This window comes from Sceloporus undulatus, chromosome 1, assembly GCF_019175285.1.
Source record: "Sceloporus undulatus isolate JIND9_A2432 ecotype Alabama chromosome 1, SceUnd_v1.1, whole genome shotgun sequence".
Classification (NCBI taxonomy): Eukaryota; Metazoa; Chordata; class Lepidosauria; order Squamata; family Phrynosomatidae; genus Sceloporus; species Sceloporus undulatus.
The window spans coordinates 293675362-293702536 of record NC_056522.1 but is presented as its reverse complement, the minus strand read 5'-3'; the positions used below and the strand labels follow the sequence as shown (position 1 = coordinate 293702536).

At 43.5% G+C, this 27175-nt stretch overlaps 1 protein-coding gene across 2 annotated transcripts in view; it reads left to right on the top strand.

Moving 5' to 3' along the window:
• Window positions 1-1334: 1334 nt before the first annotated feature.
• The window catches only part of DHCR7 (7-dehydrocholesterol reductase), a 34381-nt gene continuing 8540 nt past the window's right edge, over window positions 1335-27175 (top strand). The window contains exons 1-3 of one of the 2 annotated variants that reach the window (XM_042444338.1): window positions 1335-1576; window positions 18295-18398; window positions 24758-24980. In XM_042444338.1, the coding sequence (XP_042300272.1) occupies window positions 18301-18398; window positions 24758-24980 (321 nt within the window). In that variant the 5' untranslated portion in view covers window positions 1335-1576; window positions 18295-18300. Of the gene's footprint in view, window positions 1577-16155; window positions 16301-18294; window positions 18399-24757; window positions 24981-27175 lie in introns of those variants that run through there. The other variant, XM_042444345.1, reaches the window with a different exon arrangement.

Sequence of the window (27175 nt, the reverse complement as noted above, 5' to 3'; positions counted from 1 at the left end):
ACCTGGCACTATTAGGCTGCTGTTGTGTGACTTCAAGTCCTTCGCGATTTATGGTGACCCTAAGGTGAATTTATCATGGGGTTTTCTTGGCAAGGTTTGTTCAGAGGAGGTTTACCATTACTTTCCCTTGAGGAGGCCGAGAGAGTGTGACTTCTTGCCCAAGGCCACCCAGTGGGTTTCCATGACTGAACTGGCGGGAATCGAACCCTGGTCCAGCACTCGAACCACTAGCCAAGCTGGCTCTCCGGTGTGTTGCCCTAGGCCTGGAAATTCATTCCCCTGCACTGAGAAATGAGTCACTTATAGAACAACTGGTTGCTCAACCAAAGCAGGGCTCCCCTCCAGGCAAAGTGAATACTTAGCAAAAAGAGATGTACCTTCAAAGAGGATGGGATGCAAAGTGGTGTATTTGAGGGTTTTTTGCCAAAGTCCCGGAGGAGTACAATGGGGTGGGATAGGATGGCACTTCTGTCGCCCAGCAGTCTGCCATCTATCTCCTCACTCCACCAACAAAGCAGCGGAAACCTGGTTTGCATTTTCTGCGAAGAGGCCATCAGCTAGCCCTTGGAAAAGTGAATTATTATTATTATTAGTAGTAGTAGTATTAGTAGTACTGTAGTATGATCTGGCTGGAGATTCAAGAAGTTGCAATGCAAGCTCTGGGTCTCAGCATCAACCTACACAGACCCAAGGTACATCTACACTGTAGAATTAGTGCAGTTTGATGCCACTTGAAGCGCTGTTGCTCCATCCAATGGGATCTGTAGTAGTGGTTTGAGCCTTGGACTGGGACTCAGCTTAGCCATGGAAACCCGCTGGGTGACTTTGGGTCGGTCACACTCTCTCAGCCTCAGAGAAGTCAAACCCCCACTGCATGGAGTAAGATTTGTTTCCAAATTAGCCTTTGTGAACAATCTGACATAGCAGTGTTAAGGTGTAGTGGTTCAGTGCTGGGCTACCACTCTGGATACGAACCAGGGTTCAAATCCCGGCTCGGCCATGGAAGCCCACTGGGTTTGTTCATTTTTCCCGGGCATGTCCTCCCTTCCAGCCTTCTCTCCAGGAGGAATTCCAAAAGGTCCTCCAATGTGAGCAGGAACCAAGAAGCTTGGGGTCTATAGCTAGACGCGGGCTGATCTGACTCGCCCTCCTTTTCCCGGACCCGCCCTCCATCCCCGCCTCTTGTCCGGGAGGAGTCCCAAAGGCCCTCCAGTGTGAGCAGGTGTTTCCAGGAGGGACCACGTGGCGCCGCCCTCCCCGCGCGCGGCTCTCCTCCGCATCTGGCCATTGTTTGTGTGTGACAGCAGCGCCTAAAATATTCATCGGGCGGCCGGTTGCCATGGCGACGGAATGGGCTCAGCGCGTGGCTTGAGACAGCTGCGCCAATCCAGCGGTGAAGCCGGGGATGATGCCGGAGGGAGCCGGCAGGTGATTGGGCGGTGGCTCAAATATGCAAATAGGGGGGCGTGGCAAAGAGGAGAAAGAGACACAGAGAGAGAAGAATTGAGCGCAGAAGAGCCTGTCGCGGACTGATAACGGATCCTCGTCCGCACTTTGCAGAAAGATAACAGCGCAGGTAAGGCGGGGTGTACAGCAAACCGGGGCTGCATCTGGCACTGCAGAGATAATCCGGTTTGACACCGCTTTAAAGGCCATGGCTCAATAGTAGGGAATTCTCGGAGTCGTAGTTTGTTGTGGCCCCGCTGCAGCTTTTGGCTCCTGTTTCTCACAATGCCTTTGGGAGTTGCAGCTAGAGGACGACAGGTTCCATATGGTTTATTATCAGTTGCAAAGTGTTTTCATCCTCCTTTTTGGGGGGGCAAGGCTCATTGTCGAAATGGGGCTTATATAAGATTTATACGTGTGTGTGTGTGTGGATTTCTAAGGTCCAGCCTTGATGGGCTACAAAATCAGTATTGGTTCCCCCAAACTGTGCCCTTTAAGGGATTGTGGACTTCATCTCCCAGAAGCCTCAGCCACGTTGGCCAATAGCCTGGGATTCTGGGAGCTGAAGTCCAAAATCCCTTAAGGGCGCAGTTTGGGGACCACTGGCATGGGATCTAGAAGCAAGGGAAGTAACAGTGCTACTCTGCTCTGCTTTCAAAATGGTGAAGGGTCCCCAAACTGTGCTCTTTAAGGGGATTTTGGACTCCAGCTCCCAGAATCCCAGGCTATTGGCCAAGGTGGCTGAGGCTTCTGGGAGATGAAGTCCACAGTCCTTTAAAGGGCACAGTTTGGGGGGAACCACTGTGAATGTAGCACTTTAGAAAGAAAAGGCTGGAAAACCAGTGTGTGAAGGGATCTTCTTGTAGCACCTTTGAAAGAAAGGCATGGGAATTAGTAGGTCAGAGGATCTTGTTGTGTTGTTGTTGTTGTGTGCTTTCAGGTCTTTCCCAACTTATGGCAACCCCAAGGTCACCTGTGATGGGCTTTTCCTGGCAAGGTTTGTTCAGAGGGGTTCTTGCCCCGGGGCTGAGAGAGTGTGACTTGACCAGGCAATTTACATGGCTGAGCTGGGAAGGCTCTTGCATCTCCTCTGAAAGAGAGAAGCTGATAATAGCCTGGAGCTTTCATCATAGGCTGGAGCCCACTTCCTCAGATGCTGCAAAAGCTCGTGCTCCCAGCTTCTTTCTTTCACCCCAAGGGGCTGCAAGATCCCTTTGCAAACTGGTTTTGAGTTTCTGTTATGGCAAACAATTTTAGTGTTAACATTCAGAGACATAGCTGTGTTAGTCTGGATAACAACAGTTTGCAAAGGGATCTCAAATTTTGGTCTCAGGCTGGCTCCCTTTTCATTTTCATTTGTTTGCCCTTGCATTTAAAATGCCACTTGCTTTTAAAACCCATGCCCTTTATGGGTAAAAAGGCTAAAAATACAAGTTGGTTGTGTGTTTTTTAATCCAAAGGATTTTTGTGAAAGCAGAACAAACGAAAGTGAGGCGGATGTGTCTACAACCTTGTGGTTCCTTTTGAACAGAGAGAGCTCAAAGGGTTCAGAGTCTGATGGGCTGCAGATGAAGCAGATATGAATTCCTGCCTGTTGTGCAATTGTTTGATGTTGAGGTGAAAGCGGAGATGATATTAAAACGCAGAACTGCATAGATCAGCCTTTGAACAATCACACGAGCGGAACAAGGAACAAGACGTTTAGCTCAATGACCAGAAGCAGTTTCATGTGGGTTTTGAAAGAGAACATCCGTGCCAAGTTTGCAGAGAAACTATGTGCCCCTAACCCCAAGCTGTGAACTGTGTGCAGTTGTGTCTTCCTGAGTTTTCATCAGTTAGTGTGAGGACAGAATACTGGATAATAAGGTATTATTTATTTATAGCCCACCCATCAATAAAAATATGGAGAATACAATACAATAAAATAAAATAAAATAAAAGAGAGCGACATGAATTACAGAAAATTACAGTTAGGCCTGATGAAATTGAGCCTGTCTTTTTCACTCCCTCCCAGGTCTGATGATGACAGTTGGGACGGAGGGAGGGCTCTTTTTATTGAGGCAAAAATATAATTTTTATTAATTTTAATTTAATTCTTCTCATTAATTTAAGAGAAGAATTGGTGGACAGAATGACCTAAGTCACAGTAAACGGGGAGAGGAACTAGGTAGGGAAGGCCTGCTGGAAGAGATCCATCTTAAGAGCCTTCTTAAAGGCTGTAAGAGTAGAAATGTGACGGATCACCTCTGGCAGGTCATTCAATAGATTCGGAGAAGCGATGGAAAAGGCCCTCTGGGTGACAGAAGTTAGCCTAGATTTTATTGGCTGAAGTAGATTCTTCCCCGAGGACCTTAGAGTGCGGGACGGACAGTATGGAAGAAGGCGTTCCTTAAGTATTCTGGACCCAAGCCACATAGGGCTTTAAAGGTAATCACCAACACTTTGCCCGGAAACTAATTGGCAGCCAGTGAAGAGATTTCAAAACCGGTGTTATGTGATCATTACGACGAGAACCTGTAATTAACCTGGCTGCCATATTTTGTACAAGTTGAAGTTTCTGAACTTGGCACGAGGGTAGCCCCATGTAGAGTGCATTACAGAAGTCAAATCGAGAGGTGACCAGTGCATGTACTGCTGTTTCAAGGTCTCCTGGTTCCAGGAAGGGGCGCAGCTGGTGTATCATCCGAAGCTGATAACAAGTGCTCCTGACTGTTGCATCCACCTGAGCTGTCAGGTGATCGACAAGTCAAGGAGGACCCCCAAACTGTGGACAGAGTATTTCAGGGGGAGTGTGACCCCATCCAGAACTGGCTGACATAATTCCATACCTGGGCTTGGATTTCCTATAACGAGTACCTCCGTCTTACCTGGATTCAGCTTGAGTCGATTTTCCCTCATCCAGTATATTACCGCCCCAAGACAGGCATTCAGAGGAGAGATGCCATCCTTAGTCACTGCATCAGTCTGAGACATAGAGAAATATATTTGGGTGTCATCAGCGTACTGATAACACCTTGCCCCATGTCTCCGGATGATTTCGTCCAGTGGCTTCATGTGAATGTTAAACAGCATGGGAGACAATATGGTGCCCTGAGGGATGCTAAATTTTATGTCTCTTTTAGAAGAGCAACTGTCACCCAAACTAGATAAACAAAACAAACAGCTTCATTTATATACCACTTCATACTGAACTAACAGTGTCTAAGCTGTTTACAACTGCAAGATAAGACCAGGAAGGCCACATAGTTCAGTGCAGGGGGCTTTCACACTACACATTTATAGCACTATGATTCCACTTCAATTGCTGTGGCAACCTCCTGTCTTTTGGATCTGCAGTATTCAAAATTCTTAACCAGAGAACTCTAGTTTCTTCTTCCCACACTGCAAATCCCAAGACTCCACAGAATAATGAAGGCATGGCAGTTAAAATGGAACCCAAGTGTTACAACTTTGTAGTGTTAAAGGACCCTGTGTGACCCTGAATCCTAACATATTTCTGAAGTTTAAGGAAAGATGTGTGTATATATGCTGTCTTGAGCTCTTTGGTGGAAGGGTGAAATAAACTATAGTGGTTTGAGCATTGGACTATGACTCAGGAGACCAGGGTTCAAATCCTGACTCAGTCTGACTTGCCCAAGGGTGATTTTGGGCAAATCACACTGTCTCAGTCTCAGAGGATGGCAATGGCAACCCCCTTTTGAAAAAACATGCAAGAAAACCCCATGATAGGTTTGCTTTAGGGTTGTCATAAATTGGAAATGACTTGAAGGTACAGAGCAACAAGGAAAAATTCTTGGCATTAACTAAAAAATAATTTTTAAAAGGGGGGGGGGGTAAGTTGAGTCCCTCCCTCTTGACATGGTTGGACTGCAGCTCATATCAGACCCTGGCCAGGATAATCAATGGTGAGGGATGATGGGAGTTGTGATCCAACAATATCTACAAGCCCAAGCTTTGAAAGAAAGCTATCTAAATCTATATCTCCTGCCCAACCCACACTTTGTCCCTGATGAGAGTATGTGCCTAATCCACAACTGCTTTTAAATCTGGGCCATATTTTCATCCTAACTGAAGGACTGAAAAGCCAGCAGATTGATAAAACAGCTGGGGCCAGGGAATGTGCATGTCTCCAGATATTATTGAATTACAGCTCGCATCAGCCCTGGGCATATTAATGAGTAATGATGCAAGTTGTGATTCCCAGCCCTCAAGCAGAGGTTCCCAGGGAGAAGATGTTTGAACAACAATTCTATTGTTTTGTTCCTGTAGGGCAGGGGCAATCTTCCAGGTTCTTAAAGCATAGCCTTTTGCCTTTGTCTTGGAATATTTGTCTGAGATGCCTAATAATCAGAGATAGTTACCTAATCCCTCTTGCTGTTGACACTAGAGAGGGAGGATTGTCAATACTCTGCTCATGTGGAAGACAGCTCTTTAAACACAATAAACAGATATCCTTAGAATCAAAAGTTAAGGCTAGATGGCACCACCACCCCGGAGCCATAGATTAAATTCCCAGACTGCCAGTTGGTTCCTTGTACAGTAGTTATGCAGTGGTGGTTGATCCGAAACCATGTCCTGTCACCTTTATAACAGACTTTCTCGGTTTCCTTTTTTATGTTCCAAGTCAGGTGGCAGATCAATGGGCAGTTTTTGTACACCGAATATTGATAATGCCTAGCCTGACTATATCTTCTCTTTTACTCTGCGAATGGTACTGTGTATTGCCTTCTTCAAAGACAGAACTCATTTGTGAACAAAAGGGGTTTACTTCAAACATGTTCCACAGCATGGATGAATAATGACAGTTTGTATAATAAAGCAATAATACATAGGTTTACACAGCAGGTGCTTTTTTTCTTACTCTTTACACTCTGGGCAGGTTTGCAGTCACCTCTTGAATGCTTGTGAACACACAGTTAAAGAGAGAACATATTTTATATGTGTAGAACACACTATAGTACTGCCCAGTGGGTACAGTTGTATTGCGTTGTTATTTTCTTTCTGCAATGGTTGATGCACTTTCAGCATGGGAACATAAGAAGGTGATGATGGATCACACCGAAAGTTCAGTCAGTTAAATGCTTTATGTTGCTGCAATGTCCAGCAAGATTCCTACGAGAAACCCACAAAAGTTGGCTTGTTTGTGCATCTTTTTTTTTATTCTAACATATTCTTTATGAAAGACAGTGTCCCCTAATTGCTGGAGTGCTGATGACCCAACACTTCAGCTACACCAAATCGGGGAACTGAGATTCTAAGAACATGGGGTAGATTATTAGATAACTTTACAAGTGAATGCATATTTAACTTGAAGTAAATTCCACCAAATTCCACATACCCTCAAACAGTCCTAAATAATACTACTACTACTACTAATAATAATAATAATATATTTATTTATTTATATCCTGCTCCTCCGAATGATCAAAGCAGCTTACATTAAACCAATACAATATCATATAATAACATAATAATCCTCTGTCATCCCATGTTTTCAGCTGCTTCAAAAATATCTGTATCTCTCCCCCGACTTTTGTTCTTTGTCCTCAGCTTACTTCAGTTGTTGCAAAGTGAGTTTAAAGTGCCTTGCATTCAATTAATTCAGTGCGGGGAGAGAACAGGAGGGAGCAGAATCCTGTCCTTCCCTGTAGATTCAGGCCAAAGCAATCCGCTGCAGCATCTCTTAGCTTGTGGGTTTTTCCCTTCCTCATTAACAGCGTTTGACAGCTTGACTACACATTGATCTTGCTTGGTCACGTATATCCCAGTTTCTATCTATGAAATGTTGGAGGGTATGATTCCAAGGTGGCATGCCTCTGTGGTAACTCGTCAACTTTCCTGTCCATTCTGTGGACCTGATCTGTGTTCCCTTATCTTTGTTGTTGATCTTTAAATCAACCGATGAATTGCTGTGACAGCTGTGCAGTGGCAAGAACAAGGCTGAGAGCGATAATGAGAATGTTGAAGACGTTCCCTCCCTCATGCAAAAAAACATGTATTTCTTTCTTTTACAGGTCTGGTACAGTCTTCTGACATAACAAACCATAAGTTTCTGTGTAGGAAAAAAAATTATAAATGTGAGAATATGGAAGCTATAAATCATACCCTGACTCACAAAATCTGCACGTAAAGAGAACTGTTACTTAACTAGAGGTGTGAGCTGTTTAACTAGAAATACCACTTAGAGGTTGAAGGCTGATCAACAAAGATTTTTAAACATTTTAGTGGTTTAAGAGCTGGACTATGACTCTGGACGCAAGGGTTCAAATCCCTGCTGGGCCATTTGCAATCCACTGGGTGACCCTGGGCAAGTCTCACTCTCTCAGCCTCAGAGGATAGCAATAGCAAACCCACTCTGAAGAAACTTGCTAAGAAAACCCTGTGATAGGTTCGTCTTAGGGTCACCATAAGTTGGAAACAACATGATGGCATACAACAACAATAACAAATATCTATGTCTGTCTATATATACATACAGAGCTGGCATTTGAAAGCACACAACAACAACACCTAATAATAGCAGTCTCAAAATTACTTGCATTTGGTTCTGGTATTCAAAATTAGTACCAGGATTCTTTAATTCTCATTGTCTGTCTGGTTAGTAGATCATGGGATTTTAAGGGAAAAGCAGTTTTTGCATGTCTAAAGGCCTCTTGCCCTTGAATTATATGGCTTGCAAGAAAATAGCCTGTTTTTATGCAGGTCATGAAAGAGGGGAGTGCATTTAATAATAATAATAATAATAATAATTCCACTTAATCACTTGGAATCCAAGCGGACACAGAAATACAGGATAGTTTTTTAAAAATGGACTGACTAAGTTCTGTGAGCTCATTTGCAACATTACTTTACACTATAATACTCTCACGTCCACAACAGCCACACTTTGATGGATGGAGAATTTTAGCAGAACAGTTGTAGTGGTAGAGCACATCTTTGCATGCAGAATGCCACAGGCTGATTTGCTGATATTTCCAGTAGAACGGGTTAGGTGATGGAAGGAAAGAAAGAAAGACAGATTTTTCTATCTGGCTGACCAGCTACTTGGAACTCAGGCCTAAGTTCTTGCCTTCATGATTGCTTAGACCAGGGGTAGGCAACCCTTTTGAGCCGGGGGCCGAAGCCAAAAAATAAATAAATAAATAATTTTTTAAAAATTAACTAAATAAATAAACCGGGACAAATGTAGGACAAAATTTTCAAATGGAGGGCACTTTTTAAATAAAAAATGAAGGACACGCGAAAAAATTTGCTGATTTTTACAAAAAATGTTAAGATAAATGCATGTTTCTGAGGCTTCTATAGATAATTGTCCCACCATTCCCCTCGCGCGAGACGCCAAAGGCCCCGGCGGCAATCGGTGGCAGGACCGGGCTGGGGCCGGTCCCAAGGCCTCACCGGGCCGCAGGTTGCCTACCCCTGGCTTAGACAAATGATTTGGGTTTTTTGCCATGGAGCAAATAGGAATGCTGAGGAGAACTAAATTCAGTAGCTTAATAACATGCACGCTAATTAGACATTATTTCTTGTAGGTGGCAAACTTGAGCCAAGAGAGAGGCTTTTTCAAATGTGTGGCTTACAGTATACAGTGGACCCTTGTTATGTGCTGGGGTTTGGTTCCAAGATCCCCCGTGGATAGCAAAATCCGTGTATGCTTAAGTCCCATTAAATATAATGACATAGCAAAATGGTGTCCCTTATAAAAAATGGAAAATCAAGGTTTGATATTTGAAATTTATACTTTTGTTTGAACATTTTCAAACCGTGTATGCTTGAATCCATGTATAAAAAATCTGTGTATAAGAAGGGCCGACTGTACATTTTTCAAATTGTGTGGGGTCATTAAAAATGTGCCCCTCCAACAACACTGTCTCAGCCTCTCACCCACTTTGCTGGGCTGTTGTGAAGATAAAATTTAAATGGGGGAACTGTGCTGCCTTGAATTATTTGGAGGAAAGATGGAATACAAATGTAGTAAAACAAAGTTAAAGTCTAGAGCAGTGATGCCAGAGGTGGCACTCAGAGCCTTCTCTGTGGGCAGACATGCTGTCACCCTAGCAAAGAGTTTGCCAGAGTTTCTTACTAGAGGAACGTGGCACTTTGCAATAAATAAGTCGGGTCTGGGTTGCAGTTTGGGCACTCGGTCTGTAAAAGGTTCACCATCACTGGTCTAGAGTAACTTTAGTGTGAGAGGTTGGACGGAGCTGAGAGTATAAATCGTGCTGAAGCAGAGTTGTGATGAGAAGTAGTGAGCCATGAGCAAAAAATGTCCCTGGTTGAGCTCACTGGAGGAATATTGAAATAATAAATAGGAAAGCTTTGGGTGCTCTGAGCATTCAGAACCTTTGTGTGATTTATATGTATGTGTTTAATGTTTCTTATTAGTAATCAGATGTTCCACAGCTTCTTTCTTGTGTAATAATTAGTTATGTTTTGTAAACTGGCCAACTTTCTGGGTTGGGCAGTTTCTCCTCTTGTGTAATTATATACAAAGTAGACACTTGTGTCTGATCTTAATCTAAGAGCAATTTTGGCTCTGACTTTACCTCTCCTAAGAAAAAAAAACATCAGTGAAGAACAGGTGCTGCTGCTTCTGTCAGATTTGCTTAAAATACCAAAGACTATTTCATAGAGAGCTTAGCAAGACCAGAGACTGTTTCTCTGGATTCTGTTCTGCAATGGCTGTCAATGTGTTTTGTGGTTTTCTCAGTGCAGTAGGTGTCTTTAGGTGCAGGGATTGAGCCTAAAAAGAGGTAGAGGTGTCACACCAAGTTGCATCCATCCTCCAAGCCTACTTTTATCACACATTCACACCTTCCCCATACCAAAGCGTCTCTTCTCTGTCCTGCCCTCATTCAGCTCAACTCAGTTATGAAGCCTAAACAGAGGACCTTTCCACACAGGGCACAGAAGTAGGGTCAGTTCGCATTGGTCAATGCGTATTCGCGTTATATTGCATTGGTGTTCCACACCTGTGAGCTCAGAATACGTATTGACCAATTCGATATAACGTAAATACGCTTTGGCCAATGCGTATTCACGGCTGGGTTCTGAACTGAAGGCAGCCGGCTCCTCCGTTTTGCGAGTGCGCAAAATTAGTGGATCGGCGGGATCCGTATTGATGGCCAGTGCGAAACCTCTGCTGCTTTGGCTGGTGTGTACATCCAATCCACTGGTTATCCTGAAGACCACTGGGTTACAAATTTCCCATGATGCTCCACTGGAATTTTCCCCTTCTCCTTCCGTTGGCCCTTTCCCCTTTCAGGACAACCACCGGGGCTGGGGAGCGATTTTTCCACTGAACGAGATAAAGCAGAAACCTTTTGTGTCGGGGGGGGGGGGAATGTATATGTATGTATGTATGTATGTATATACACACACACACACATGTGTGTGTGTGTAAGCATATACATGCAGCATTACACTTTCGGCTGCTCCACAGTGTGTGTGTGTGTGTGTGTGTGTATACACACATATATATGTATGTGTGTATATATATGTGTGTGTGTATGTATGTATATATATATATATACTGTATACACACACACACACACACACACAAACAGATGTGTGTGTAAGCATATACATGCAGCATTACACTTTCGACTGCTCCACAGTTTGTGTGTGTGTGTGTGTATGTATGTATGTATATGTGTGTATATATGTATATGTATGTGTACATACACACACACACACACACACGTACACACAGCTGTGTGTATACACATATAAATACGGCTTCATACTTTTGGCAGTACCACTATGTGTATATGTGTGTGTATGTGTGTGTGTGTGTATTAACACTCATACAGACAAATGTGTGTGTACACATAAAAAAGGCATCTCACTTTTGGCTGTACCACTATGTGTGTGTGTGTGTGTGTATGTATGTATATGTGTATGTATATGTATATGTGTATATAAGTATGTACGTATGTACGTATGTATTTATGTATGTGCATATATATATACACACACACACACACACACACACACATATATATACAGATGGTGCATACCCCTTTCGTAAGTTGCTAAAGGCAGCAATTCTCACGATATTACGCGCTAAACAGTGACCTCATTCTTCACCCCCGGAAGTTAAAAATGTTGCCCCCGTTCAGAGCCCCACAGAGCATGCGCAAAGCTGCCGATGTGCATTGGCCAATACACATTGTATTGGGCTGGTGTGGTAATCCAATCTGCACTTGCCCCACTTTGCCTGAATACGCACTGGCCGATTCGCAAAACTTCGATTCGGAAGGCCGCCCAGGTGTGAATGAACAATGCAATATGACACGAATACGAATCGGCAAAGCGTATTCAGAGAGCGCAAGTGTGAATGAACGATGCGTTATAACGCGAATACGCATCGACCAATGCGAACTGACCCTACTTCAGTGCCCTGTGTGGAAAGGTCCAGAGTCTCTATAATTCTGCAAAAGTAAGTTTCTAAGCTTACTTAGTAAGCTTTTCAGGTGTGAGGAGGCATGCATCCTGAAAATCCTGCTTCACTCAGGTCCTGATGATCATTTACCTATAGTCTGGGGATGGGCAAATTGGAGCCTATGGGCCCAGTGGGGACCCCTGAGTACAGCTGCAGAACTGCCCCAGAAATGCCCACATTAACTCTGTTATTTTTTTTTTAAATTGGAGTGATCTGGGGGCAGTTTACTAAATTTTATTTGCATCTAGGGTTGCCATAACTCCAGACCTCCAAAACGGGAAAATGTAGGACAAAATTTTCAAATGTAGGACACAGACAAATGTGTCCTACGTTTGAAAATTTCGTCCTACATTTTTCCGCGGAGGCCAAGCGGCGAGGGAAAGCCTCCACTTAAGGATGCTTTCCCTCCCCGCCTGGGCCCCGGGCCTCGCCGGGATCGGGGCCTCCCTTCCTTCCCCGGCCTCCGCAGAGGCCGAGGAGGAAGGCGCGAGGCTGCCGGTGATCGCCGGGGGGCCTCGCCTCCTCCTGGCCTCCGCAGAGGCCAGGAGGAGGCGGGAGGAGGCCTACAGGAGGCGGGGAGGTTGCACGGCTGCGCCCAAGGGCGCCACCTCCCTCAGCCTCCTCTGCCCCAGGCCTCGCTCCCTCCTTTTCCTCCGCGCGGCCATGCACGGGGGAGAGAGGGGGCAGCGAGGCCCCCCGGGTTGCTCCGCAACCCCGCTGCAACCGGGCTTTTCCCGGTTTTTGGCGGCACCCGTGCCGTGACCGGGCAGGTGCCACCAAAACCAGGAAAAACCCGGTTGCAGCCAGGTTATGGCAACCCTATTTGCATCTTGCTTTCCTCTCGCACAGGACTGTGGACGGCTTACATCTGTTTGAAAGGACAAAATACACTTTAAAACCTGTTGGATATATTTTTAAAAAATTAAAAATAAATATTTCTATTAAAATCAACAAATTGCAATGTTTTCACCCTGAAATTGTCTCAAGTCTTCCCAACCCCACCCCCCCCCAAAAAAACAATTAGCCAAAAGTCAGCTGAAATGGAAGCTGGAAATGATGCGTCAGGTAGGTGGCGGGAGAATGAGACACACCACTGTTACTCACCCCTGCTGTTGTCCATGGGACAGTATCAAAACTTTTATCAAGCATGTTGGAGAAAGATGAATGCAATCTGGGACAATATCACACTATACTGTTACAGCACTATTATTCCACATTAATTACTATGGTTGCGTCCTGTGGGTTTGCAGTTTGGGGAGAGGCATTTAGAATTTACAGCCAGAGAGCTCTTAGGTCTCACTAAACTACAAACCTATTTATTCCACAGGGAGCAGCCATAGCAAAAAGTGGAGGAATAGTGCCATAACAGTGTGTGCAAATTGTCTTTTTCAATGGGAGACATTGCAATTATCCATGAATTAAAAAAAAAATCCACTGAGATACAAAACACACTGCAGAAATAATCCAGTTTGAGACCGCTTTAACTGCCCTGGCTCAGTGCTAGGGAATCCTGGGAATTGTAGTTTATTGTGGCACTCAAACTCTGACAGAGAAGGCTAAATGTGTCACAAAATTACTGTTCCCAGAGTTCCCTAGCATTGAGCCAGGGCAGTTAAAGCAGTCTCAGACTAGATTGTTTCTGCAGTGTGTTTTGGATCAATGTCTCCAGACTTTTTCCCTACCCCTCCTCCATACATCAAGCCAGCATTGACCCCATACAGACAGGCCAAAATAAAGCTGCTTTGGGTCACTTTGGAGGTATGCTGTTTAAATGATGCATGCGTCCTAAGAGTCTGGAAGCCATGCCAAAGCCATGCTACAGTCCTTCGGACTGGAACAGCTTAAGACGCATGCATCATTTAAACAGCATACCTCCAAAGTGACCCAAAGCAGCTTTATTTTGGCCTGTGTGTATGGGGTCAATGCTGCAGAAACAATCCAGTCTGAGACTGCAACTTTATTTTGGCAGTTGGTATGGGGCCATTGACTGGATCTTGTGATCTTCTTCCTCCTTGAGATCACCAGCTGCAAAGATGCAAAACCTTTTATTCCTTGCATCACAAGGAGTGGTAAGTGGTATTAGTTAATCGTCTGGGGGACGTGGGAGACACGTAGAGCATGTAACTGTAACTAGTTTAATAAATTTAACAAATTGTTTCCAGCATCTGATGCTACGTATTGTTAATCAACAAATAAACTTGTCAAGCCTTGTTGGGGAAAGGAATAGCCAGTCAACATGCAACTAGTTAAATATAACTTCCAGATCTACCTAATGGGACAATTTCTTTAAATGTGTGAGGTTTCATTCTGTTTTTTTCTCCCCTAACCTCTTTTTTCAATAGCTACTGTAGGGAAGCTGTGAGAATAATTGTCCTTTTCTTCCATTTACATAAAAGCATGGAGGGGGAGTGAAGGGATCTTTGTATGTACATGTTTTCAAGTCACTGGTCGACTTATGGTGACCCATGAATTTCATAGGATTTATTTAGGCAAAGAATACTTAGACGTGGTTTTGTTAGTTTCTTCCTCTGAAATAATAATTATTTATTTCCCACCTCTCAAGGCTTAAGGTAGGGTACGGCATATTAAAATACAAAACCCAATTAAAAATACATAGCCCTGCAGCTAAAATGCAGTGCTCATAAAACTATTAAAATACACTCATAAGAGAGTACATATGCAATTAAAAAGTCATGATTTAAATTGACTAGGTAAGCCTGTTGGAAGAGATATGTCTTTAAGCAGACAGCGTTTTCAGCCTTGAGGTTACCAGCACATGCACTACCAACTTTAGGTCCTCCAATTCTGGGTAGGGGCACAGTTGGCATACCATCCGAAACTAACAACAGGGACTCTTGACCATCACATTTATCTGGGCTGATATCTGGAGAGACATTTGAAAATATAGCCTACAGCACCTGGTTTTTGTTGGCAGTCTCCCATCCAGATTCTAACACAAGCTGAACCTGCTTAGCTCCCAAGACCACACAGGATCTGGTGCCTTTATATTGCCTTTATATTGTTGTGTGCTTTCAAGTTGATTCCAGTTTATGGTGATCTTAAGATCACAGGGTTTTCTTGGCAAGCTTTATTCAGAGAGGAGTTTGTTTTGCATCCTCTGAGGTAGAGAAAGTTTCACCCAGTGGGTTTTCATGACTGAATGGGGATTTGAACCCTGGTCTCCGGTCCTAGTCCAGTGCTCAGACTGCTAAACCATGCTTGATCTCTACATAGATTTAATCTCTTGTCTGTAGGAGGTAGGTTAGTACTTGCTGTCTCTTCCTCCCATAGGGTGATTTTCTCAATAAGACAATAGAAACATTTCCATCTCTTTCTCTTCCATCATGCCATTATCATCAAAAACAAAAGCAGTGTTTTATATTGCAAAAATTGCTCTCTTTTAAATATTGGGGAGGGGGAAAAACAAGTTAAAAATTAGCAGCCACAAGCAAATTCCTTTCTGTACATCTAGGTTTATAGTGTCTAAACCTGCTTTGAGTGCAATTCTGTTTATCTCTGGTCAAAAGAGGCAGAAGAAAGGAAGATACTGTATGTAAATCCTCTCTCCCTTTTGAGGATTTTTATTTTATTTTATTTTGTTACTGTGGACAACATTTTTACAGAGCAGAGCAACTCAGCACAAAAACAAACCTCACGAAAAGAAAATTCTGTCAATGCAAGGAACCTGCACTATATTTATGCCCATTAGGTACAATTGTTTCTATGGCCCTTATCACACAAGGGGTTTTGCAGCTCAGATCTGGAGTCACTCCTGGTCCAGCCATGCGAATTCACGTTATAACATGATGTATTATCACACCTGATTGCTTTCTATGGGGGGGTCATTCCAAGGTGGATCCACAGTCAAGCCAGAGTGAATCCTCATTTTTGTGAATTCACTAACAAGCGAATTCACAAGAACTGCTTCTAAGCTCACTTCAATTTCACTCCAAATTGGTCTGGTGTGGAATGCAACTTTGCTTCCATCCTGGTACACCCCCCCAAAAAACTCCAAGGTCCCACATTTCCCATGATGCCATGCTGCAAACCAGGAAGTGGCCCCCTTCTTAACCCCCGAAATGTAAAGGTTCACAATGTGTTCAGACCCCCACTGAGCATGAGCAAGGGTCCCAATTCAAATCGTTGAATCCGCATGGTATGTACTGGTGTGGTAATTCAATGTGCACTCGCTCCACTTTGACCCTGTAATTACCACAGTTTCATTCTTCACGTGTGATCGTTCATCACATGAATTGCCTTGGATTCGAAGTGGCTCTGCTACAGAAGCGCTTTGGTGTGATAAACACCTATCTTTCCTGGAAGCTTGGCAAGAAAATGGCAGCCAACGGCTCAAAGAATGGCACCGGTCCAGGACCACCACTTTGAGGAGCACTGATATAGACTACCACAGTTAGTATCACCTTGTTGGTATTTTGCAGTCTGTTTTCAGACTTATCCCATTCCTTAGCCCAGAGATGGGGAACCTGAGGCTCTGGAGTCAAATCATCCCCTTCCTAGGGTCCCAGTCTTGTTCTTTGGGATTCCTCCGATGGTCATACCCCCTTTCCCATGACATATTGCTTTTTCCGTATTTTGTGCATGACTAAAAGGCTGGCTGCAAATTTAGCCAGTTGTGTTGGTGGTTTGCACACAACCAAAGGTCATATTTCACAGAGGTAGGATTAGGATGATAAGCACACGGTTCACATGGTGTGTCCTTCCATTTCTTAGTTATGATAACCTGCATCATATGGATAATTATTGTTCATGGATATGGATAATTCCTCCTTATGGCGACCTAGGCCATCCTGTATCCCTTTGAAGCCCTAGGTTGTCACAAGAGTAGCTTGCATGTACACAACACAGATGGAACAAATACATTAGCATATATAGACCCGGTACAGACAGGCCTCATGGCACGTCTTGATGACGTGCTAGGGTTGCCTTGGGGCATCGCTTACAGACGCCCTGCAACGCTAGTATATCTTCTGTACGTCAAAATGGTGGCGCCCTGTACAGGATGCCAGTATTTTGACGTGATGGACACCTAGCATCCACATGTCGCGGCACCACAGTGACATTGCGAGTGTGCCATTGGCGCACTGCGGCATCATTATGGCGCCGCAAAAAGAACCCACTTTTTGTGGGTTCTGTTTGCCCTGTGAGGAAGCTGTGTGGTTTGTCCACTGCGGCTTCCTCGCGGAGCAAACCAGGGTGCCAGCAGACTGCCCTTTTTGGATGGAATGTACTGGGCCATAGTTTTGCCCTGGTTACATCCACTGAGAAGAATGCTTCTCAGATTTGCCTTTGTTGGGAAATGGTGCACCCTAGATGTTAATGGATACAGAGAGTTCTTAATATTAGGCAGGAGTCTGCTCCAATCTGGTTCCCTTATCATGTGGAAGAGCTCTTCCCTCAGTTGGATGCATTCCATATGCAAGGAGTGAAGAATCCTTGTCGCTCAAGATATTTTGAAATACTGTTCCCACAGTCCTTTCTCATCAGCTAGTCTGGCAGAGCCATTTCCAAGTTTAGGTCCAAAACATCTGGAAGATAGCAAGTGCAGTCAGCTCTTCTTGTACACAGATTTTTTATACATGGATTTGAGCATCCACAGTTTGAAAATGTTCCAAAAAAGTATAAATTTCAAATATCAAACCTTGATTTCCATTTTTATAAGGGACACCATTTTGCTATGTCATTATATTTAATGGGACTTGAGCATCCATAGATTTTGTTATCCATGGGGTATCTTGGAACCAAACCCCAGCGTATAACAAGGGTCCACTGTACATTTCTATACCACTTATCACTGAACTAGCACTCCCTAAGTGGTTTACAATGTGTAAGCCAATTGCCCCCAACAAGCTGGGTACTCATTTTATTGACCTACGAAAGGATGGACGGCTGAGTCAACCTTGGAGCCCTCTATGATCAAACTTACAATCTACAAAAGATCAAAGGTACCCCAATGATGTAAACATTCTAGCTACAGGGAGAGGGCTAGACTATGTAGTCCTGTGATCTCCATGTCTTCCCGGCCTGCATCCTTTCATTGCTTGCCTAGAAGTTACCTCCCATTTCAACAAATTACTTTGTACTTCACTATGGTAGGCTTATTACTAGGTGCAATGTCCAATGCTTGTTACTAGCTTTTATGAAAATGAAAGCCTATAGTGACAGAGGGAAGCCAGATTTCCTTCCATGGTTAGAAGGTGGTGTATCAATTAATCAGATTTTCCCCCTTTGATTACTGGAGAGAGAAAAACTTATTTTTTAAAAAAAAAAAGTAAATACATATCTATTTACATAATTTAATCTAAGTCACAACATTTCTGGGAGAAGTTCTTGTTTTGTAGCCTCTTGCTTTAACTTTTTGCATGTCTGTTGTCTTCTGCTTACAGGTTCCAATGGCAACCCATAAGGAAACACAATTTTCGGAAGGAGGAAGAGCTAAAAGTGTCATGAATGGAACTGGAAGCTCTCAAGGACAATGGGGTAGAGCCTGGTAAGAGAATACTTCCATGTGGTAGCTTTAAAAATGTTGTTATTTCTGTTCAAATGCCACAAAGCCAGACTATGTGGATAGTAGGCCTAACCTTTCATTCTACATTTTAGAACAGACTTTTGAAGATTGGTGGCACCGGCCTTGCCCAACCATTGTATGCTTTTCTACCTGTTCTTTGTGTCTGCTGCAGTCTCTCTCTCTGAGCAGCAAGAAATCTCAGAAGCTGCAAGTTCATATCAAGAGGAGAGCCATCTGCAAATCTCTTTGAGACATTGCTGAGAGGTCCAGTTTGTTTCCTTATTATATTTCTTAAAACCCAAGGAGTAGACAGTGTGACCAAGCAGTCCAGTTGCACCATGACAGACTTGAGTTTTCTTTAGGTTTGTGCAGAGCCAGTCAGCTCCCGAGTCCAGTGGTAGAGATGTGCCATTAATAGTCTGAAGAAGGGATCAGTACCGTAGGATAGTCAAAATAGATTTCTACTTAGCCTACACTGAAATATCCATAAAGCTAAGAGACTGACATGCTCACTGATAAAGAATTCCCCAGGAAGCATCCCCATTGCTGTGATCCAACAGCTGGAATGATTGTGGGATGATAGGGATTCTGCCATGGGAGCTAGCAAGCACTGTTGGATCAGTTGTTATTGGCTGGGGTACCTAGAAGATAAGATATTAAGAGCTTGTAATATGTGTCAGAAGAGGAAAGAGAGGTGGCAAATGGGATACTACAGTCACCCCTACAAGTCTGCGGACATGTGCTATTAACATCAATGGGGCACACACCCATGGCGCTCCCCCCCCCCGCATGCACATGCCCCATTCAAGCCTATGAGGCTTGAATATGCACAAGTTTTGGAACTCGGCGGGGGGGGCGGTCTGGAACAGATCCCCTGTGAGTTCCAAGGGCCAACTGTATTTCCTTTATGGTTGTTTTGAGTTTTACTCCTGGGTCCCTTCACAAAGATGGCTAAAAGAAAGAACCTAGAATCATAGAATCATAGAGTTGGAAGAGACCACAAGGGCCATCCAGTCCAACCCCCTGCCATGCAGGAAATCACAATCAAAGCATCCCTGACAGATGGCCATCCAGCCTCTGCTTGAACACCTCCAAGGAAGGAGACTCCACAACACTATGGGGGAGTTTGTTCCACTGTCGAACAGCCCTTACTGTCAGGAAGATCCTCCTAATGTTGAGGTGGAATCTCTTTTCCTGCAGTTTGCATCCATTGCTCCAGGTCCTAGTCTCTGGAGCAGCAGAAAACAAGCTTGCTCCCTCCTCAATATGACATTCCTTCAAATATTTGAACAGGGCTATCATATCACCTCTTAACCTTCTCTTCTCCAGGCTAAACATCCCCAGCTCCCTAAGTCGTTCCTCGTAGGGCATAGTTTCCAGACCTTTCACCATTTTAATTACTCTAAACCTCTAATAGGAAAGGCTGCAAGTCCATTTCTGGTTTTCAAAGATGAGTATCTTTTATGTTAAACAATGCAGGGAGGCCCAGTGATGTATTTTAAAAAAAGGTAAATTGTCATTCCTGGAGGCAACCCGTTAGTGTCAGAAAAAGAGCAATCTGCAGCTGCAAAAACAGCCTTGGGCAGCTGGATTCTGTCTACTCCATAGAATGTCTTTTGTATGTTCAGAAAGGTTTGCATGCTTTACTATGGTGGAGAAAGGAATTTTGGGGCCTAAACTAGATTTATTAAAGCAGTAGTGCTCAATCTATTTACCCTTGAGACCCCCCTTTATATCTGCATGCAGACATCACATACATCCCAATCAACATTGTATATGAATAAAAATATTTTATTTGTTTAATGAGTGTATTTCCATTCATATATCCATGTATATTCATATTTTTACATTTTATAAGGAAGTAACATTGTTCAAATGAGAACAGTTTTATTTAAGTAAATTCAATTTTTAATTCAAAGCATATGGAAATTTTGTATATAAAAAGTTTGGGGGGAGGAGGAATCAGAGCCTCCAAGTCTCATGCCCCTCCCTGAGGAACTCTCACACACCCCTGAGGGTTTCGTCCCACTATTTGAGAACTACTTTATGAAATAAACCTATGAGGACGTCCTAATTAATCACACTTGCGTCAAGTGTGCACACACTGCTGAGCTATAATATACTCCAGAGTGTGATAATTTATTTTATTTTAACATCTTTAAACATATAGCCCACTTTTCCCCACAACATGGGACTTCAGGCAGCTGACAACAAAGTTAAAGCAAGGTACAGCTAAAAGCCTGATGATAAAAATATTAAAACACAATTATATTAGCTAACATATTAAAGCATCTATAATTAAATTTAAAACAATATTTTAACTAATTAAACAATTTAATTAATTAAACAATTAAATGACAACATAACATCATTTCTAAAACATAACAATAAAGACAATAGTGCAGCGTCCCCCATTAGAAAACCCTTCGCACAACTAATTAATTGGAAAATGCCTGTTTAAATATAAAGGTCTTTACTGCTGATGAAAGGAGAGCAGAGATGAGGCCATCCTATTATTCTCTGGGAGGGAATTCTAGGGCCTGGGAGCAGCTACCAAGAAGGTCCTCTCACATGTCCTCACCAGATGGGTCTATGACAAAGATGAGACCATGAAAAACCCTCCCTAGGATCTTAAGACTCAAGCAGGCTTCTGTAGAGAGATATGTTTTTTCAGATAATCCAGATCCAAGTTGTTTGGGGTTTTATAGGTCATAACTAGCAGTCTGAATTGTGTCTGGAAGTGAACTGTGAAGCTGTTTCAACAGAGGAGTTATGTATTTCCTGTAACATCTTCCTTAGAATTAGATGGAAGGTAAGAGTTAGGCGCCATCAGCATATTGGTGATGCTGAACCCTAAAACTGTGGATAACCTCACCCCTTGATTTCATATTGATATTAAATAGAATGCAGGACAAAACTGAGCTCTGAGGGACTCTACAGGCCCAAGGCCAGGATGTCAGGCAGAAATTCCTCAGCACCATCTCCTGATGTCTGTCCTCCCAAGAGCACCAGGGCCACTGTAGAACAGTGACCCCCAAGTCCCATCCTCAAGAGGCAGCCTAGAAGCATACCATAGTAGGTGGTATCAGAAGCCACTTTGAGGTCAAATAGAACCAACAGGGGCCCACTCTTCCTGTTTAGTTCCCATCAAGGTGACCAAAAGTATCTCTGGCTGTAACCTAGCCTGAAGACAGGCTTTGAAAATTGTACTATGACTCTGGAGGGCAGAGTTCAAATCCCCACTTAACCATGAAAACCTTTTGGGTGACCATAGCCAAGTCACAGTCTCTCAGCCTCATGGGATGGCAATGGCAAACCCCCTCTGAAGAAACTTGCCAAGAAAACCCTGTGATAGGGTTTAGAGTTGCTGTAAGTCAACAAAGATCGGAAGGCAAAGAACACACACACACACAGTTTTATAAGTATCAAGAATAACTTATCAAGCAGAGTTGTAAAACTCCTTTACTTGTAAAAAGACTTTGTGATATAAAACATTATGCAGAAGGTAAGAACACAAAATTATAAGCTGAACATGGAAGAAATATATTTTAGTGGAAATACACCAACCAGACCTAATAAAATAAGCTCAGGCAAAGATCTCTAGCAAGTAAAACTGTGTGTCTCTGCTCTCTTGAGCTCTTGCATAAGTTTTTGCCCCCATAGAAATGCACACATTTGAAGGTTACAGCAACTTACTAAGCATAATTGTGGCTTGTGCAGTATAACCCATAGATTCCTCTAGCAGTGACTCTAGCAATGAGGGCTCCCAAATGTCTGTATGTGTCAATTGCTAATTCAGCAATATCTGCTAGAAGGGGATACATTCTGTCAGTCAAGAGAAAACCTATATATAGGGTTGCCATAAGTCAGGACCTCCAAACCAGGACAAATGTAGGACACTTTTTTTAAATGGAGGGCATGTGAAAAAATGGGTGATTTTTTAAAAAATGTTAATATAAATGCAGAGGGGAACAGGCAGGGCGAAGGAGCCTCGCTGAAGCGAGGCTCCTTGGCCCTGTCTGTCCACCAGGGGAGGGGGCCCTGCCTGTCAGGAGGGGAGAGGGCCAGGCAGGAGAAGGAATCCTCCCCTCAGGGTGGCTTTCTTTCCCCGCCTGGGCTCCATCCCTGCCGGTAGAACCAAGGCGGGGAAAGAATCCTCGTTGAGGGGAGGATTCTTTCCCCGTCTGGGCTCCGTTCTCGGCAGCGGAGCCCAGGCGGGGAAAGAAGTCTGGCCTCGGCGAGGCTTCTTTCCCTCCCTTGGCTCCGGTGGAGCCAAAGAGGGGAGGGAAGCCCCCCCACCAAAGGAGAGAGGCCTACAGAGACCTTTCTCTTTCCCCCGCCCCCGCTGTTGCAGACTTTGCAACAAAGCCCGGGGGCGGGGGAAATCCCGGGGGCAGGGGCAACCCGGGGCGGGACCATGCAGACCCGCCCAAAACCGGGAAAGTCCCGCCCACAGGCGGGATATGGCAACCCTACCTATAAAACATAGAATCATAGAATCATAGAGTTGGAAGAGACCACAAGGGCCATCCAGTCCAACCCCCTGCCATGCAGGAAATCCAAATCAAAGCATCCCCAACAGATGGCCATCCAGCCTCTGCTTAAAGACCTCCAAGGAAGGAGACTCCACTACACTCCGGGGGAGTTTGTTCCACTGTCGAACAGCCCTTACATGTTTATATACAGAGAGAAAGAGAGATTTTGGACGTCCCTTCTTATTTCTTTAGAGGTGTTATTTTATATATATAGAAAGACTGTTTGAGTACTAAACAAGGAAACATATTCATATATTTCATAATGTCATTGTGTTGATACAAGGCCTTATACACTAGAATTTGCTCCCTTCCAGAGATAATGTCTTTATTATACAAGTGGATGTGCAATGTGGTTGCCCAACTAGTTGTTCAAAATCAGTTGCAGAACCTCTTATACAACTGTTGACACAAAACTAGTGTTGCAATTGCACTAGTGGAAATTATCTTGACTCCTTATTTTGTAATCCTATAGAGGATTATTGTCTCTAACTGGTATGCTCTGGACAAAAACAAGGAATCGGAGAACATTATGTTACACACTAAACATTTTCTGCCATTGCTCTTCCTCAACAATGTTGCAGGCTTATGTATTGATGTTGTCCTTATGATTAAGGCATTTAACTGAAACAGATGACTGTACTGGCTTTCTTTCATTAAATCATTTACTAAAAATAAGGCCTGAATCTACAAAGCCTCTGACCAAAAAGCTCTTTTAAAAAAAGTATTTTTATGCCTGTCCAGCCCACTTTCCATCCTTGTCCTCTGTCTAGCTGGAAGTTTTTTAGAAACATCAATATTGGGAAGATAGTAAAGGAAGACAGAAGAAACACATACTTTCTATGCTGGGTTGCAGCAACATGTTTGTAGGAAGTGATTCAATAAATCTTGAGCTGGGGATGGGATTCTGGTGTAGCCAATCCTACTGGGACTGTGTGAGCCTACCTACAGGAGGCAAGGTGAACAGCAGCGGCCTCCAAAATCCCTTACTAAGTGTGAATAGCAAAATACTGTGAATAGGGGAAAGCAGATAAGCCCGCCTCACTAGCTGCCATTGGTGTGTGTCAAAAACATAGACCTCTAAGTCTGACTACCAAAAATGCAAATTATAAGTGGAGGCTGGTGAAAAATCATCCCTGGTTGCATTTTGGAAGAAGCATTCAAGTGGTGTCTAGAAGGTTCAAAATTATTTTATTTACTTATGCAAGGCTTCCCAGATCTGGCTATTTCATTTCACTGTGAAGTTTGTTCATTTGAAGAAAAAAGTTGCTGAAAGATGTTAAACATCTCTTCGTTTCTTTGTAGTGGTCCTAACCCTATTCTTTCGATGTTATTTCTCCCTGTGGTACCAAATATTCTGTTAACCCAGTAACATGCATGAATGCATCTTTGTTAACTGAAATGTACCTGTAGAATCTAACACTATATAGCTTTTTTTTTTTGAAGTGCTGGTATAAGATTGTTTGGTTAACAGTTCTTTGGCAGCTTTTTCCCTTCCATTCTGGGTTTTTGTTATCCAACCCTATATATTATGTCTACTTTACTTGCCTATAGAGAATATTTATTATGTCCTTCGAGTGATGTGTGGAATATTCTATTGTGGTTTATACTGGTGCTTTTCTATTCGTTGTTCACAACAATTGGTATAATATTGTGCGTGAGGAAAGTACTATGTTTGTGGCCTAGTCCAGCCCACCTCCCTGTTCAACAAAATTCCCTCCTAGTTTTGATTTTTTTTTCTTGCTGTTCTCCCTTACCATGGCTATGCAATGTTAGTTCTGTGTGCTAATTCCTGTTTCTTTCTTTCAGGAAAGTTGACTGGTTTTCCCTAGCGAGTGTCATTTTCCTACTGCTTTTTGCCCCCTTCATTGTGTATTATTTTATAATGGCATGTGATCAATACACTTGTTCTCTGACTCAGCCAGTCATTGACTTGTTCGTGGGCAAAGCCCATCTCTTGGATATCTGGAATAAAACACCAGCATTGACTTGGCAAGCTGCAGCCCTCTATACTACTTGGGTGATTTTCCAGGTGTGTATCTTAATAATATAATAATAATATGCTTTATTTATATACCGCTCTTCCGAGACGATCAAAGCGGTTTACAGCATCATTTAAAACATTCACATCATAAAAACATCATCTCAATGCATATATCAATAAAAACCATTAAAATCCAACATCAATAAAACAAGCAAGGAATCTATCAGTTGTAATTAGCCACTCGTATCAGGGGAGACAGACTCTATGAGGAGTCTGAAGGAAATGCTAACTGGAAGAGGTGGGTCTTTAAAGCCTTTTTAAAGGCATCCAGTGTGTGGATCATGCAAAGCTCTTCTGGAAGTTTATTCCAGTGCATTGGTGCAGCTGATGAAAATGCTCTCTGGTGAGTTGCTGCTAGTCTCACGTTAGGGTGTACTAATAAATTCTTTCCTGATGTTCTGAGAGTGCGGGGCAGACTATATAGGGAGAGGCGCTCCCTCAAGTAACTCGGGCCCAAGCCATGTAGGGCTTTATAGGTAATAACCAACACTTTGTATTGAGCCCGGAAGCTAATAGGCAGCCAGTGTAAAGATCTTAATACCGGTGTTATGTGGTCTGATTTGAAAATTCCAGCGACCAGTCTGGCTGCAGCATTTTGGACTAACTGAAGCTTCCGAACCTGATACAAAGGTAGCCCCATGTAGAGCGCATTACAGAAGTCCAAATGAGAGGTTACCAGTGCATGTACTACGGTTTCAAGGTCCTTTCGGTCCAGACAGGGATGCAGTTGGCATATCAGCCAAAGCTGGTACCAAGCACTCCTGGCCATCACATCCACTTGAGATGATAACTGCAGAGATGGATCCAGGAGTACTCCCAAACTGCGGACTTTGTCCTTTAGGGGAAGTGTGACCCCATCCAGGACTGGATGACAAATTTCCCTGCCTGGGCCTGGGGTACCTATCACGAGTACTTCTGTTTTCTCCGGATTCAACTTGAGTTTGTTTTCCCTCATCCATCCCATTACTGACTCCAGGCAGGCATCCAAAGGAGAGACACCATCCTTAGTCACTGTACCAGTCGGAGACATGGAGAGATAGATCTGGGTGTCATCAGCATACTGATAACACCGAGCTCCATGTCTCCGGATGATCTGTCCCAGCGGCTTCATGTAAGTGTTAAATAGCATGGGGGACAGAATGGCACCTTGGGGAACGCCAGATGTCAACTCTCTTTTATGAGAGCAGCTGTCCCCCAGCCTCACCATCTGGAATCTTCCTGAGAGGTAGGACCGGAACCACTGAAGCACAGTGCCCCCAATACCCAACTCTCTCAGGCGTTCCAGAAGGATACCATGGTCAATGGTATCGAAGGCCGCTGAGATGTCCAAGAGCACCAGCAGGGACACACTTCCCTGTCGGTGCCCAGACGAAGATCATCGACTAAGGCGACCGTGGCAGTCTCAACTCCGTATCCCGCCCTAAAGCCAGTTTGAAATGGGTCTAGATAATCGGTTTCATCCAAGACAGCTTGGCGTTGAAAGGCGACTGTCCTCTCGATCACCTTGCCCAAGAATGGTAATAGTGAGACCGGTCTATAATTACACATCTGCAGGGGATCAAGGGAGGGTTTCTTTAAAAGAGGTTTGACTATCTTCAGACTTCTTTATCGAAATCTAACAGAATGTATGAATAATGTAACCTTTAGCTACAGTCAAAGCGTACAGTTAAGAAACCTGACAATATTGGTGGTTCATGACTCTGATCATTGTTTGCTGTTTTTAATATGACATAACAGTCATCAAGCCTTCAATTTAGACTCCCAAAACCTTTCCTATGAGATGCTAACATCCCTGGTTTCTTGTCCCCTTCCCCAGCCATCTTAATGTCAATTTTAAGCCTATGTTATTTCCTACCCCTTTCCCTCTCACCTTCACTAGATTCATTCCAAAGACTGTAATTAAGTATTTAGATAGATTTTTTTTGCAAACCTTGTTACTTGTGTACTAATTTGAAATAAATCTAACTGCAGGTCACTAGCTAACTTTAACCTTTTATTCATGAATAGATACTATGATTTAAAGGGTTTATCCACCTGTCTTTTATGTTGTACATATCCATGCCCTTGATCACCAAATCTCATGGTATGTTACTTGATGAGACAAAAACAATGACTATATAGGTTGAGCCTCCCTTATCTGACTCTGAGAGCAGAGGTGATTTGGATTTTCAGAAATTTTGTGG